This window comes from Rhipicephalus microplus, chromosome 5 (genome assembly GCF_043290135.1).
Source record: "Rhipicephalus microplus isolate Deutch F79 chromosome 5, USDA_Rmic, whole genome shotgun sequence".
In the NCBI taxonomy this organism is placed as follows: domain Eukaryota; kingdom Metazoa; phylum Arthropoda; class Arachnida; order Ixodida; family Ixodidae; genus Rhipicephalus; species Rhipicephalus microplus.
The window spans coordinates 29,868,941-29,885,332 of NC_134704.1; the positions used below are offsets into that span (position 1 = coordinate 29,868,941).

Sequence of the window (16,392 nt, forward strand, 5' to 3'; positions counted from 1 at the left end):
CACTTTTTTTTTTTTCGTGTGATAACGCGTAAACATACATTTTCTTCTGCCACTTCAGCTTCATTTCCCCATCGTGAATACGTGCTGTACTGTTGAAATTCTTTTGCCCCAAAGTTCACCATTGGGAATTGCTCCCAAAAAAAAAAAAAAACAATGCCGACATGAAATACGGTAATATCTTTCATTTTCTTCGCATTTCGAAGCCCAGCATAATTACCATTTGCAACAAGTCAAAATTAACCTTTACCATTTAGGAAAGACATCAAATTGGACGAGTTGGTAACTGTTTATTTTAACGTAAAGGACGAATGTACTACAACGATGACGCAAGTAAACATGACGAGCGCTTCAAAGCTCGCGTACTCTACCGTAAAGGGCTTCCGATTGCTTCCGATTTCAGAGAGTTTCACAGAGTCACCAGAATTTTTTTTTTCGGGACGGAGGGGGGGGGCGGAGGAGGAGTTCAACCATTATTTATGTGCGTGCATACGTTTGTATCTGGGAGCAAAATTGAAATAATTTGGGGGGTTTGAACACCCCCCTCCTTCTTTGCTACGCCCATAATTTAACGTCAAGAAATTTAAGTATAACGTTAGAAAGACGAATCTCAAGGGAGAACAGTTGCAAGGAACGTCCCCACCAGCCTGAGAACAAAAAAAGTAAGCCCACCTCCCCACCCCACTCAGCATTAGTTACGACACTGTGCATACGTGACACTGCGTCATTCACGCTGCAAGCGCAAGGTCATCCAAAATACGCGGAAAGTCACCGCGGGATGGTCCCAAATAAATTTATTAGCGAGGCTTTCCCATACGACAATAAAGGCACAGTAGTCAGTAATCAGACATTACCTGATTAAAAGACCACTCACATATTACAGTGGGTAATGATTTATAAACACAAGAAGCTCAATGTGAAGCAGCGGAGGCAATTTACAAGATCAAGGCTCAAAAAAGCAAATCTTGGCGCGCGCGCACACCTACAAACCGTGACGTACGAAATGTCTACGCGGTGGAGCTTGCGACTATATCTCCAGCCTCGACATCAGGGTTTGAAAGCGCGCGCACGACATTCTCACGAGGCAATACACCAGCGTCACAGTCACGTTGGCGAGAATCACAAAAACGGTGACAACAGCGTTGAACAACTCCCCCGCCTGTTGGCGCAGCTTCCGCACTTCGGGAGTCTCGGATTCCGGAAGGTCCTTCTTGCAGTCGGGAGCCGTGGCCAAGGTGGCGCTGGTAGACGACAGCGGGGCTGCGCACGGATTCTTCGGAGCCGTTGGTGTGGGTGCCGAGGCACTAGCCTTGGGTGAGGTCAGCCTGGAAGACGTGAGCTTGAATCGCGAAGGCATCACCGTCCTGTCCCCGGAGCGCGTGTGTCCGAGCCCGGAGCTGGGCATCGGGAGGCGTCTTATCGGACTACAGCGCGTGGTCGTTGCCGGTGCCATCCGTGGGGGAATCGCGGACGATGGTAGCTCGAGGTTACGCTTCCGCGCTGGAAAGAATTGGCAGACCAGGTAAGTGAATCCTACGACGCACTTGTAAAGCAGAAAGCTGGGGCATGCAACGTTTCACTAGAAGCGTGGATCTCACAGTAAAACTTTATCATTGGCCGCAGATCGTAGCGCGTCTTGCGTAGGTGTCATAGCGGTGAGGAAGATCATGAAGATCATTCCCCGCCGAGCGAGCACTTTGTGGGTGAAAAAGGCAACTGCAGGATCTTCCTCGCAGACACCGAGGAACAGGAGTTCGCTCCTTGCTGCTGCCGCTTTCCATGACGTAAACATAATACAGCGAATGGATGTATTCATGGAGTGATGGATCGTTCGACGTGCCGCGTTCTATAGAACCAACGAAAAAGTGTAGCTTTTCTTCCCTCGAAATTAATGCATTGAAAAACTAATTGTGAACCCTTAAGGAATTTGCGATTTCATTCTTTTTACGTCAACATGAAACATAACTTGCAGCAATCACGCGAACCACGCGTGACACCATAGCTAACATGAAAAATAACCTGAAGTTTAGCATTCGATTAATATGGCCGATAAAAACACAAATCACACACTTCACTGTGACTGTTTACGACTGCTCTTTCAGCTATCTCTCAGCAAGTGTTCCCTCTCTCCACGTGTCAGACATAATCGTTTATTGATTGATTTGTAAAGTTTCCCGTCTTAAAACCACCATACTGTTACATCGTGCATAATGAATAGCACAGCATAAACGGAGACATCTTGTTTATTTCATCTTCTTCCTTCTTCCCCGTGGCGGCCACCGAGCGCGTGCCACCGCACAGCGCTGTAGTCGGTAGCGACGCCTTATACCACATATCCCCTCTTGCAAAAAAAAATAAAATAAAATAAAAATAAATGGTAGAAACACACAAAACTGTTTTTGTCTACTTCCTAACGAAGTCCTTCAATTTCTTTGGGGTCTTCTTTTTACGCTTGCTTTTCCTTGCAGGCGCATTAAATCCTGGACTGGTCAAAGCTTGCGTGCCGTCTGGTGGAGATGATACGGGGTCTGCCCTTTCATGACCATCCGCTCTTGATGTGTCCCATTGGGGCGCACTAGATGACCGATCAGATGCAGGGGACCAGTTCATAAGGGCAGCGGTTTCAGGCTGTAATGCATGAGAAGACCGATTAAATGCAGGTGTCCAGTTCATAACAGCAGGGGTGCCCGATTTCATTTTGTTGACCGCTCCGGAGTGAACTGCGATTAACTTAGATGCGTTCCACACACGCCCATCGTCCAAAAGGTACGAGGCCGGTCCCCGTTTTCCAATGATCTTCTTGGGCGCGGAAAATTGTGAAGACAGCTTACCGTGAGCTGCAGTTGTCTTAACGCGCACGTAATCACCAACGACGAAACTGGGTTCCTTGGCTCCACGTTTTTCATCGGTGTAGCTCTTCGAGATCATTTGCTTCTTTTTGACATGCTCTCGTAGCTGTTCAATCGCCCTTGACGGGTCCGTGCTGAAGCATCTGTCGGGCAATCCCAATATGTCAAGTCTGGTGCGAGGTTGGCGTCGATGAAGAAGAACAGCGGGTGTCGCACCAGTAGTCGCGTGAGGCGTACAGCGATATACTTGCAGGTAATCAAGCATGGCTGTTCGTACGTCACGACGTTCAAGCAGGGCTAGTTGAATGTACGACTTCAGCACCCTATTGAATCTCTCCACCAAGCCGTTAGCTTGTGGGTAATACACGGAAGAGTTGTAGTGCGTTATTCCACGCTCCGTGAGAAACTCGTCAAAGCTTGCTGAAGAGAACTGTGGTCCATGATCGGATACAATACTACGTGGGTAGCCTTCTCGCGCAAAAAGTTCAAGTAAAAACTTCTTCACTGTAGACGTGGTCGCATCTCGCACGAACGCCACTTCAGGCCACTTGCTATAATAGTCAATAACAGTAATCGCAAAACGGCAGTCGGCCGAAGCTTGCGTGAAAGGTCCCACAATGTCGATGGCAATTTTTTCCCACGCCGCGTCAGGAAGAGGAACAGGTTGCAGTGGCGCTGGAAAGGTACGTGCGGACTTGTCACAAGACTGGCAAATCACGCATGTGCGCACCAGTTCTTCAATGTGACTATCCATGCATGGCCACCAATAGGACTCTCTCAGGCGAGCTTTGGTACGACTAATGCCTGGATGTGACTCGTGGGCCAGATCCATAAGGCGGCGTGTCAACGTTGCAGGCACGACAATCCTGTCACCCCGGCATAGGATATCACTTACAACAGAGAGTTCAGCCTTCACGTAAAAGTAAGGTAGCAATTCTTTTGACAGTGATTTCTTGTCAGGCCAAGAAGTAGTCGTGAAGTGCTTAACTTCACAGATAATCTGATCATTGGCACTTGCTTCTTGAAGTTCTGGCATGGTAACTACGGGAGACAACAAACAGATAAATTCCTCTTCTGGTGCATCGCGGATTAAACTCTGGACGGGTAGCCTGGAGAGAGCGTCAGCCACGACGTTTTCGCTACCTTTCCTGTATTCGACGGTATAGTTGTAGCAGAGCAACCGTGAGGACCAGCGCGCAATCCTTAATGGTCGGTGACCGGTGCCTTTCGTCGAAAGAAGCGTAACCAGCGCTGCGTGATCCGTTCGTAAGATGAAAGGTCGTCCCCATAGATAAACGTGCCAGTGTTCGCAAGCCCAAACACAGGCAAGGGCCTCACGTTCGCCGACTGAGTATTTCCGCTCATGCGGTTGAAGTGTGCGGGAGGCGAATGCGACCGTTTGCAGTGAGGTCCCGTTGTCTTGCTGAAGTACTGCACCTAATCCATATCCTGAAGCATCAGTTGTAACGAACACAGGCAAGTGAGGATCGAAAAGATGAAGCACTTCGCAAGATGTGAGCAGAGATTTCAGGCGCTCCAAACTGCTCTGTGCTGCCGCACTCCAAACGAAAGAGGCTTGTCCTCGTAGCAAGGCGCGCATTGGCTCGACAACATCCGAAAAATGAGGAATGAACTTGGAATAGAAGCCTGCAAGCCCCAGTAGCGAGCGGAGTTCGTTAATATTTGTAGGTGATGGTGCCTTTGTTATCGCCTCAATGGATGACATCAACGGAAATAATCCTTTGGCGCTCACAACGTGACCTAGAAAAGTCAACTCTGCCACGTCAAAGACACACTTGTTGTTGAGCCGGAGGCCAGCATCAGAAAGACGTTGCAATACAGCGCGCAAGTTTCCCAAATGGTCCTCTCGGGATCGCCCATACACGATGATGTCATCAATGTAAAATAGGACACATTTGCACCCTTTCAAGATCATGTGCATCATTTTCTGGAACGCTGATGGCGCCGACGCCAGTCCGAAGCAAACCCTCTTGAAGCGAAATAGTCCATCGTGAGTGATGAACGTGGTAAGGTCACGGCTCTCTAAACTGAGCGGTAACTGGTGATATGCAGAAGCTAAGTCTAGCTTCGAGAAACGCTGTGCCCCAGCCAGGCTGTTCAGGAGCTCCTCAGTTTGTGGCAAAGGAAAACTGTCTACTACCACAGCTTTGTTTGGCTCCCGTAAGTCAACACACATGCGAATCGAGCCGTCTTTTTTTCTGGCTACGACAATAGGGGAGACCCACTCAGAAGAGTCGACACGCTCAATGATGCCCTGAGCTTCTAATTTCTGAACTTCTGCCGAGACTTGCTCGCGAATGACAAGTGGCAGTCGTCTCAGTTTGCTGGCCACCGGTTGTACAGACGCGCGAACTCTGACCTTGTGAGTGAAACCTCTCACAGTTCCCAGCTCTTTTGCAAATAGGTGCTCAAACTCAGAACGTAATTCTGGAGGTAGCACCGGAGTTTCTTGCGTCATTAGAAGACACCTGAGCGGTGACCCTTGGATCTTCATATCCAGAGCAGCGATGCCGTCTAATCCCAGAATGGTCGTTCCCCCAGGCACAACGTATAGTAGAACAGAAGTGCATCGGCCGTGAAATGAGGCAGTAGCAATGAAGCATCCTTGTATAGGAATTGCTGCCTTTGAATAATCGAGAAGCTGGACGGATGTAGACTTCAGTGGATACGCTTTAGAAAAATAGCGTTGGTAAAGTTCTTCGGCCAGGATCGAAACCGATGATCCTGTATCGATCAAAAATGGTACAGAAATTCCTTCTATTTCCAACGCTGCGTAAATTCCCTTCTTACGGCTCCAGATCTGACAAACACTTAAATGGTCGTCTGGATCAGCTGTATCGTTACCTTCCGCTACATGCTGAACATTCTTCTCAAACTTCCGCAATGACTTGCACACCTTTTCAAGATGGCCAATTTTCTCACATTGTCGACACCTATGTGCTTTGGCCTTGCACAGAGAGCTATTTGCAAGGTGTGCCGTAGAACCACAACGATAACATACTTGCTCTTTCGGAGATATGCGACTTTGACCGTGCATGTTATAGCAAGTACATGTGCTACAATGCCGTTCTCTGTGATTTGAAGTATCTTTTACACGATGAACTTGCAAGTCATTTTGTGCAAGTTCTCTTGCTTCATTAGTCGCTTGATCATGCTGTTTGGCAATGGTAAGAGCCTTAGAAAGCGTGAGAGACTCTTCCAGCAGAAGGCGTTCACGTAAGTATCCACTTGTGGTTTTCTCTATGAGCTGGTCGCGTATCATGTCGTCCGTTAGATCACCGAAATTGCATGCTCCTACAAGACTTCTCAGCGCGGTGACGTAATCAGCCGCAGTCTCACCTGGGGCCTGCGTACGTTGACGGAAACGGTGACGCGCTGCAGTGACGTTCAACGTGGTTTTGAAGTGACCTTCCAGCGTCGCGATGGCGCGGTCGAACACATCAGTACTAGGGGACGTTAGTGTACCTGCCGCAGCGCTCGCAGGCACGAGGCACGGGTCGTCAGTAGTCGTCAGAGTCTGGAAGATACGTTGTCCTTCCAAGCCCAAGCAGTTGAGCAGGATCGCCTTCCGACGAATGGCAGGTAGGTCGAAGGCGCCCGAAGCAACCATGTAATTCTTGAAAGCCTGGATCCATTGCTCCCATGGAATGTCCGGGTGTCCAGGTGACGACAGGAACGGAGGTGGCGGCTGTAGCCCCGAAATACTCATCGTAGAAGATGGTAGGCAATAAACGAGGGCACAGATGAGGTTCAGGCCGGTAGCACATGGGCTGGTGAATCTTCGTCGCCAAAATATGTTACATCGTGCATAATGAATAGCACAGCATAAACGGAGACATCTTGTTTATTTCATCTTCTTCCTTCTTCCCCGTGGCGGCCACCGAGCGCGTGCCACCGCACAGCGCTGTAGTCGGTAGCGACGCCTTATACCACACATACCATTATAAGATATGCCCTATTGTGGACGACTACGGAAATTTCGACCACGTGGGATTCTTTAACGTGCCCCCCAAATCTGAGCAGCACACGGGCCTATACGGCATTTTAGCCTCCATCGAAAATACAGCCGCCGCTGCCAGGATTCAATCCCGCGGGTCAGCAGACGTGCACGTGTCTTAGCAACAAGACCACTGCGGCGGGGCAGACACAATCGTACCATATACCAGCACTGCACTCTAATGGTTTGCGAACAAATGAAATTGAAAGATTTAAGTTCGTCGTACCGGTGGTTGCTTCTTGACCGAGCTTCAGGCGGGAAAGCTGCTTGGCTGCACCGGATGCAGCCGGTGGTTGAGAATTTCGCTTGCGACGGCCTTCAGAGGCTGGTGCGTCAGCCGCCTCCCGTTGGTGCAGGGCCGTCGAGGACGGCGTGGTGGCAAGTGACTTGCCACCGCCGACGATGCACAGCGCGTGCAGCAAAGCCATGACAGCCAGCACGGCTTGGTACAGATGCTGCACGAACTCCTCGCAGAGCGCCATGGCCCAGCGGCCGATCGTGGGCGGCCCTTCACCGTCCCCCAGCACCACCGGTGCCCGTAGACGTAGTGCCGGCCCACGGTGATCGACGACGCCGTGCTGGATCGCTTGCGCCGGCCCCGTTCCCCGGCGAGCGGCCATGATCGTGGACGGCCTCGCTGCTTCGTCTGCGTCGACTTCGATCGGTATATACACGCGAACTGTTTCACGTGCGGGGCAAAGTCTCACCAGTATTTCAATGCGTGAGAGGAATACTTAACACCAGAAAAAAGAACGGATGGACGAGCAATAGAATGGAAAGGTGGGCTAGTTGGCAATTCATAATTGTTCAGCGTCACACGGCACTCGTGATGTGTGCCTCTCCTTTGCTTCGTGTGTGTGTTCCTCCCGCGCTTCCATTTCGCTGAACAATTACGGATGGACGAGGTTTTGCGGCATTAACTTTGTTTTCGCTGTCCGACATCCACCTTGAGCCATAGAGCAGATGTAATGGGGTCTTTACTTGTTAAGAATGTTCTAAAGGGAGGGTTGGTTGGTTCCTTGGTTCCTCAACAGCTTGGCGAAACCCACTCAGGGGTATAGGCCATCAATCGGGAAGAGAGGGATCGGGTAAGTGACTAATTACTAGCCACTTTGCGGCCTGTGAGTGCAAATGACATCCTACATGTTGTCGCACGAGCATGCAAATTGTTTACTTACAGTTATCACTGATGCAATACTCAAATGACAGGCGCTATAACCGAAACTTTGTTACGCGTCCCCTGTGATGCAGCCATTACCATAAACCAAGGAGCCGAATTCTTGGCAACCCTCTCTGCGAAGCCTCCCTCTGAATGACTTAGTCCGGTTTACTAATTCTGAACAGAACGATCATCGTATTCGAGTTGCTCATTCGGAGCAGCATGATCATCATCGGAATGGTCGTGGCCAGGTAGGAGCCGATTCATTCCCGGACGACCAACAAACTTGTAGGATGCAGCTGGCGCGGCTGGCGTCCTTGTGGTGGCGGACTTGCGGCGTGGTCACCGCGTCGGTGGCCAGCAACCCGCTATGCCGCGCCCTGGGCGTGCTGCTCCGCATCCTGGTCATTGCCGTCTTCTGCCTGGTCGCCATAGCGCTCAACTTCTTCAGCTTTCTGGGACCCAGGCCCGCCGTTGACGCCGCCCCCAATCCAGGCACGTGCCATATGCCAAGGCGTGCTTGTACCTCGACTTCAAGCTTTTGGTGCCGTACTCGCACGATCGTATTCAATTTCGCACCAGTTTATTGGCTGTCCCACAAGATCCGACATCCCTGCGACCACGCATTTTTGTTGGTGTTAGTTTTTTATTTACAAAAATTCTGCAGGCCCTTGAAAGGTTTATGCAGGAGGCGCATCGTGGGAGTACAACGTGTAAAAATTATTGAGTAATATGAGTGTGCAATATAATTTTACGCGACACTGCGAATAAACAGTTCTGTTTGACACAACATATACATTCGTATTTTGAACAAAATCCAAGAAATTATATCTGATCACTCAAGTGAACGCTATGCAGAGTTGGTGAAAGGCAAGCCAGTCCATTCAACGCAGACGCAACTGCTCCTTCCAGATAAGCTGCGCGACATTATAGCACATTTGTTCTTTCCTGCCGATCACGATGTCAAAAAGTGATGATCGTAAATAAAACTGCTGAGGGTCAAAAGCTGAGGTTATGGGAACCAAATAGATCCCAATCTTGTCTATATTTCGAAGGTATGTATGTACGCATTCCTGCATTCAAAAGCTTGGAGCTACAGCCCACCGGTTGTACGTGAAATTAACGTCATTATTACGATTCCACTTGTATGGCAAGGTGAACTGGCTTACGAAGTTCCACATTTGTCTTCTCTCATACAGTCGTCATCATTAACGGTTACAATATGAGCTTCTAATGTAAGCCAACATGTTTGAACAAACGAAAGCTCGACTTTGACGGGTGGTCTGACGGAAAGAACGTATCTGGCCACCATGTATACATGCACCCGAAAAAGAAAACCCTTAAGGCGTACAGCTTGTGTGGTGGGAGAGCGCATATTCAAACGCCCATTGACGGTAATAGAGGGCGTTCCATTCACACGTTTTTTTTTTTATGCGCAGATTGCAACGGCGAGCCCCACCACTACCTCGCCGCGCTGGACCCGGAAACGGACGAGTGCAATTGCTCCAACTACTGAATTCCGACCGATTCCTGAAAGGAGCACTCGAGGTCCATGCTCTTATGACGTGCTCAGTGGACAAAAAAATTGCCGGCGAGGACAGACGACTTGACGTTTGAGTCCGGCTCCTCATGGCCGCCGCCTTATACCAGGGATGTGACACGCCGAAAGAGTGCGTGATGGTCCTGCGTGCTCCCTAGATCTGAATAAAAAATTCACGTAGAAAGCACGGTCTTGCTTAAAGACTTCGGTTTCAAGAGAGTCAGACATTTTACCTTCTTCAGGCGAGTTCTTCGACAGCATTTTGGACTGGAACTTGTGCCGCTATAGTAGTCTTTCAGTCTTTCTTCAATGATTACGAGATGTCTAAAGTGTTTATGTCCTTAGGTGTATGAACTCAGCAAACATAGTGCAAACTGTGGATCAGCGTAATATCTTTGTCACACGGTGAACTTTCGATTCACCATCAATACGGATTCGAGTCAAGTTTCTCGAAAACGATTCACTACCCTTCCACACTATGCGTAAGTGGGCTCGTCACGACTGAAATTCGATTGCCATTGGGCCATATTGCGATGAGATTGGAAGAGCCCCGTGTGACAACTGTATTACGAAAGTCTTACTGAATGATATCGGCTGGTGGCGAAGTTGCACGTAGATGCCGATAGGCGTGCGCAAGGTTCTTATTCGGGGGAGGGGGGAAGGGAGCGAAGGTTTGTCACAGTGCCCCCCCCCCCGCCTATTGTTAATGCATGGCGCTGACTTTGCACCCCCCCTTCGAGTGCAGCCCCCCTCTATTACGCCAATGTACGCGGCTGACTGTGCCCTCTTCTTGGGTGACTAAGGGGGGCGGCCGCGACCCCCTGCCCCGCCCCGATCTGCCCACCTTTGTATATGCAAATATATACATAATATACAAATATATACAGTATAACGGGCCAAACGCACAGCTTTATGTGCACCTCTTGATATTCCTTCAGGATGGTTACAAGTGTGCGGTGACTAAAAGAAACAATCTCTGGATGAAGATAATGCATGTCATGGTGGTTTCTCGATGTTAGTTTCTTTGGACTAACGATGCTTCTCATGTCCTAAAACGCAAATGGGGTGGTGGAGCTTTCACAACTTCAGTGTTTACGATACGCAATGCGTAAACTCATTGCGAAGATGTTTCACCAGCTGAATCCATCCTAATTCACCAGTCTGACAGGTTTCTTTAATGATGATGACGCCTTAAATATGGCTGATACCCACTCAGGGGAATCGGCCAAGAACTGACCTGAGTTGGACCCCACTTTTCCTCTCTTTTTTGGGAAATTGATATTGATAAAAGGCTGGTGACATCGCGAAAACCATAATTTATCGCTATGTTTGATTAATTTAAGTGTAATGAGATGGCTGTGCAGCATCCTGCTCAAGTTTTTTTTTTCTGTATCACACACATGCGAATCATGTTACAACCAAATTACCAGTAAAGATCGCACGACCAACCCCGACGTGCATGTCGGAAGCGCTGCGTTTAATTGTTCATTAAGTTGGGCCTCGCGTCACCAAATGAAGTTTAAATTACGAATTATCTAGCGGTGATTGACTGCCATTCATAAATTTGGACTCGGATGACTATGTTTCAACAATAAAACCAGACTACAAGATATTAAATCCACGTATCTCACCAGGCAGTTGAGATCTCGACTGAAGGTGCTGCTCCGCATGAAGTTTGCGGACAGAAGGACGACCGAAGACTTCGCTTAACTTTGCCTTGAATGCTGTCCAGGTGGGAACATATACGGTATTGTTATGTTATGTTATGTTATTACTGTGTATGCTACCTTGAAGTAGCATACACAGTAACTGTATACTACCAACTGTATCTCAGCGACGTTCAATAATGCGTGCGAATGACGCGACCACCAGTACTATAGACGTGCTTCGGGAGCTCCAGCCAGGGAAGCCACCGCGCAGTTGATATTATTCACTGCGTTCTTTCCTTTATTTTCTTCCCTTTGTTTCGTTTTGTCCGGCAACGCAATTGTTCTCAAACCAAAAGTTTTTAACGAGTAAACGCTGTGGTTAGCCGATGTCTGGCTACTCCGCTCCTGTGCAGCAACCTTTCCAGATGGCGGCCGGTGCCTCGGCGTCCTTGTAGACAAGACCGTCGTAGGTGGCTGAGAAAAGAGAAGAACACAGATGAAAGAATCGCGTTCAACTGTATTCCGCGACATCAGAGATAAAAGAATGACGGACGCTGCATAGCGTACAATGGCAGTTCTTCGCGGCATAAAAATTATACGAAGAACAAAGCTTTGATAAGATGGAGGGGGGGGGGGGCAGGCAAATGTCGGCAAAAGTAGCAACGGCATGCAAACAAAGCTACTTGTTCTGGATCGGAAGCAAACCACCTTAGCTTATCCCCACGAGCTAATCAAAGCTGTGAGGTTTAAATGGAGGAGGGAATATTTCGCCTTTACGAGCACCTTAATTTAATGTTAGCTTCACCACAGTGCATTTTTAACATGCGTCTTGGCTTACGTAATGTTATTAGAGAATCCCTGAGACTGAAATTTTCGTTTCTGACTTATCTACGGTAAACTGAAGCCTTAATTGCGTCTGGTAATGCCGAACTTAAGTTGTAAAAGCCCTAACGTATCTTTTAATTAATGATACCATTGTTAATTCCGACCAAATATAGCGTCACTTTTAAAATCCCGCCGAAAAAAACGTAAGAGCGTCTCACAGAGGGGAAACACCTGAGACTACGTGCGCTCGAGCTTCGGAAATGCCGAAAGCAAAGTTTTCAATTCGGGGGACCCACGCCGTGAAGAATGAAACGATGCGTGTGCTTTATAAGCTCTCTCAAACCGGAACTCAGATTGGTCGGTAATGAAGGGCCTGTAATTATTTATCTGTGGTACGCTGCAGCAAACGATGTGCCATGTTATGACTAACAGTACTCTAGCATCACATCGCAGAAAAATAAAAGCGAGGACAAGATTAAGTCTGTATACCCCTTTGAGCACCAGCGGGCGGCGTTCGGCGAAGAGCTTTGCAATGCGTTAAAATCACCGCAGTTCTCGACACACGAAATGTGCAGGTTTGGACGTTGCCGCATTGACCTATATATATAGCTGCACTATCAGACACGTAATGATTGTGATAATTACTGCATGGATCGTGTTCAGAGACGCCGAGTAAGACACGAGCATGGCTCATAGCAACAACAAGAAGACCTCCCTTTATTCCCAACTGCCCCCCTGCTATATACCCCACATGAGGTGGCGCGCGCATGCCGACAGCGCCATCCATTAGAGGATTAACATAGCACTCAGCGTCCACTACATCTTCCCTCCCGGGATAGTTACATGTTCAACCTGCGCGGCGGTTTCACGGCACGGCCAGAACGCGTACGCTTAGGTTCATCACACTGAGGCGCACTTGCTTGCACAGGTAGCGTCTGCACTTCAGGCGAGGGAGGCATCTTCACAGGCGGCACAGGTGATGCGCACGAAGCACTTGAAGCACTTGGAGACAATGATTCCGACGCTGAGGTCGAGGCTGAGTCTCTTGGCGGATTTGATGACAAGGTTCCATGCGTCGGTGATGAAGCCATTGATGCTTGCTGTTGGACATTTTGGTCATCTACAAACGGCACCAGATGGCAACGGTTCCTCTGGACAACACCACTTTGAGTCTCGACCACATATGACCTTGGTCTCTGAGCTGGGCTGAGGACACGACCGCTGCAACCTAAATCCTTTATCCACACATCCTCCCCCATACTGAGAGAAATCAGAGGAGTAGTACTGTGACGGCTATTGTAGTCCTTCGCCTGTTTCAACTTCGCCGCAGTATCCTGTGCTTGAAATTCCTCGTGATTGGGTAAGGCCGGAAGAAGTCGTTCAGGCAGACCCGGAAGACGAGTTTGTAGTCTCCTTCCCATGAGTAACTGAGCTGGAGAGACGCCCGAAACTCCAGGTGTGTCTCGGTATGCGAGTAGAGCGAGGTACGGATCCGGGCTTTTCTTCAGCAAATCTTTCACGGTACGCACCATGCGCTCTACCTCTCCGTTACTCTGAGGGTATCGAGGGCTGCTGGTCTCGTGGCAGAATCGATACGCCGTTGCAAAGTCGGCGAACTCCTTGGACGAGAATTGAGGTCCATTGTCCGTCCGCACAACGTCTGGTATCCCAAAACGGGCAAAACAACTCTTGACCGCAGCAACAACCGCTTTTGCTGATGAAGTTCCCAGTGTGACTATTTCTGGAAATCGGGAGTAGTAGTCGACAATGAGGACGTAGTCGCGTCCTTCCAAGTGGAACAAGTCGATTCCCAGGCGTTGCCATGGTCGTTCCGGTGTTGGCGTTGGTGACAGTGGCTCAGAACGCAAGGTTCGCGTCTCAGCACACTTAGCACATTGAGCCACAAGGTCCTCAATATGCTGGCTGCAATGGGGCCACCAAACGCACTCGCGGGCGCGCACTTGACAGCGGCGGACACCTTGATGTCCTTCGTGCAGTAGTGCGAGAATGTCCTTGCGTTGGGCTGACGGGATGACAATGCGGCGATCCAGTAAGAGTAACCCATCGTACACACTCAGTCTTTCTCGCTCCTTCCAGTATGGTGCTAAATGGGTCGGAACTCTCTTCTTGGACGGCCAGCCTTTCTCACAATAAGTCATAATAGAAGAACACTCGCTATCTTGAGCTTGAAGACGACGGATCTCGTCTAGCTGATTTTCCAGTTGTAAAGGTAGCTCCTTGAGAACTTCCCCTATATAGACTTCCAAGCTGCTGACTGCTTTAGAAGTTGGCAAGTCGCAGGGTGCTCTTGATAGTGTGTCCGCTGTGGCTAGCAGTTTTCCAGGAACATACTTGACGGCGAACTGATAGCGCATCAGTTTTATTCGCATACGTTGAATTCGAGGTGGCAAGATGTCCAGATCTTTACTTGACAGGAGAGCTACAAGCGGAAGGTGATCGGATTCGACCTCAAAGCTTAGTCCACGTAGGTATTGATCGAACCTGGTGACAGCCCATGTGACAGCCAGAGACTCCTTTTCCGTTTGACTGTAGCGTCCTTCTGTAGTAGTGAGAGATCTGGAAGCATAGGCAACTGCTCGTCGAATTCCTGACGGTTGATCTTGGAGTAAAACGGCACCAAGGCCATGAGAGCTTGCGTCAGCCGATACTATAGTTGGGTAATGGGGATTGTACATAGCCATACATGTGTCGGAGCTGAGCAAAGACTTTATCTTCTTGAACGCTTCCTCTTGGTTGTAACTCCAGCTCCACGCGTTATTCTTGTTGAGGAGTGCACGAATAGGTGCGGAGATCTCAGACAGTTTTGGAATGAATCGAGCCACATGGTTTACCATTCCAAGTAATCGGCGAACACCACTAACATCGATTGGTGGTGGGAGATCCATGATAGCCTTGACTTTGTCCGGGTCTGGACTAATTCCTTGCTGGCTGACGACAACTCCTAAGAACTTGACAGAAGAGACCCTGAACTGACACTTCTTTTCATTAAGAGTGACACCCGCTTGAGTCAACCGTGCCAAGACGTCAGCTAGACGCTGGTCGTGCTCTTGATGGTTCCTACCAAAGACGAGTATGTCGTCTATCATGTTGACGACTCCGGTGATGCCTTCGAGCAGTCTCGACATGAAGCGTTGGAAATACTCGGGTGCTGTCGCAATGCCAAAGGGAAGACGCTTGTAGCAATATCGGCCAAAAGGTGTGATGAATGTCGTCAGTTCTTCACTCTCACGAGTTAGTTTTATTTGGTGGAAGCTGGATCTTGCATCGAGCTTGGAAAAAATTTGTGCCCCACCAAGCTGACCTAAGATGTCTTCAACTGTCGGCAGAATGTAGCGTTCCCGCTGGATAACCTTGTTAAGCTTCGTCAAGTCGACACAGAGCCTGTACCCGCCCGACGACTTCGGCACGACGACGAGGCCTGAACACCATGCGGTAGGCGTGTCAACCTTGCGAATGACTCCTTGGGTTTCCATTTCATCCAATTCCTTCTTCACATGCTCTAGCAGAGGCAGAGGTATTCGTCGAGGAACACTTAATGAAAAGGGACGAGCATCTTGAGCGACGCGGATGTGGTATTCTTCCTGTACTTCGCCAAGCCCACGAAAAATTTTTGATTGAGATGACGGAATACCATCCACAGAGTCCAAAAACTGAACGATGCCCAAGTCTTCAATTGCTGGTAATCCCAGGAGGTGTGTCGTCTGGTTCTTGATAACATACAGTCTTTGCACAGACACTTTGTTACGCCACTGCAAGGTAGCAGTGAAAGATCCCAGAACGTGCAGCCTTTGATTTCCAGGACCGGATACCTCGGCGTCCACTTTATCCAAAACAGTAGGTAATGCCGGAAAAGAAGGTGAAACCACCGTTATTTCGGCCCCTGAGTCTATCTTGAAGTGTGCGAGGTGACCATTCACGTGAATGTCGGCATATCGTGCCCGACGCGTACTGAGCGCGTGAAGTTCCACTGAGCCTAACAGCTCTTTCCGATGCTTGGCCCGGCAAACAGCAATAAAATGACCTTGCTTCTTGCAGAAATTGCATGTGGCTTTGCGAGCTGGGCATTCTTTTCGAGAGTGGTGACCACGGCCGCAGTAATCGCAAGTAGACTGAGTTGGCTGCACAGATTTGCTGCGACGCGATGAAGCGTTCTTCGCACGTTGCGCCGCGTCCACGTTTAAGCTGTCAAAGGCCCCGTTCTCGCTGGGAGTTTCACGGGATAGACGCTCTTTTTCGGCTTCTTCATGAACACGCGCTTGGCACAACGCTTCCTCAGCTGTAAGTTTCGTACATCGGCACAACTGATCCGATAGCTTCTCATTCCGCAATCCAAC

The 16,392-nt window shown here is 49.2% G+C and overlaps 2 protein-coding genes across 3 annotated transcripts in view; both read right to left on the bottom strand.

The window, feature by feature from the left end:
• Window positions 1–786: 786 nt before the first annotated feature.
• On the bottom strand, window positions 787–7,575 carry LOC142817233 (uncharacterized). The gene is made up of 2 exons (XM_075894295.1): window positions 7,091–7,575; window positions 787–1,497 (listed from the first exon to the last, which is right to left on the bottom strand). The coding sequence occupies exons 1-2, from the start codon at window positions 7,482–7,484 to the stop codon at window positions 1,025–1,027; spliced, it is 867 nt and encodes a 288-aa protein (XP_075750410.1). The 5' UTR covers window positions 7,485–7,575; the 3' UTR covers window positions 787–1,024.
• A 3,912-nt stretch (window positions 7,576–11,487) lies between these two features.
• Window positions 11,488–16,392, bottom strand: part of LOC119173939 (uncharacterized) — a 151,299-nt gene continuing 146,394 nt past the window's right edge. For both annotated transcript variants that reach the window (XM_075895105.1, XM_075895104.1), the window contains exon 32: window positions 11,488–11,686. In XM_075895105.1, the coding sequence (XP_075751220.1) occupies window positions 11,607–11,686 (80 nt within the window). In that variant the 3' untranslated portion in view covers window positions 11,488–11,606. The remainder of the gene's footprint in view (window positions 11,687–16,392) is intronic.

Bases quoted from the DNA above. Each gene is read 5' to 3' on its own strand.
- LOC142817233 (XM_075894295.1), bottom strand. From the start codon at position 7,484: ATGGCCGCTCGCCGGGGAACGGGGCCGGCGCAAGCGATCCAGCACGGC. The intron at 1,498-7,090 runs GTACGACGAACT...AATTCTTTCCAG, and splicing joins CGGTCAAGAAGCAACCACCG to CGCGGAAGCGTAACCTCGAG.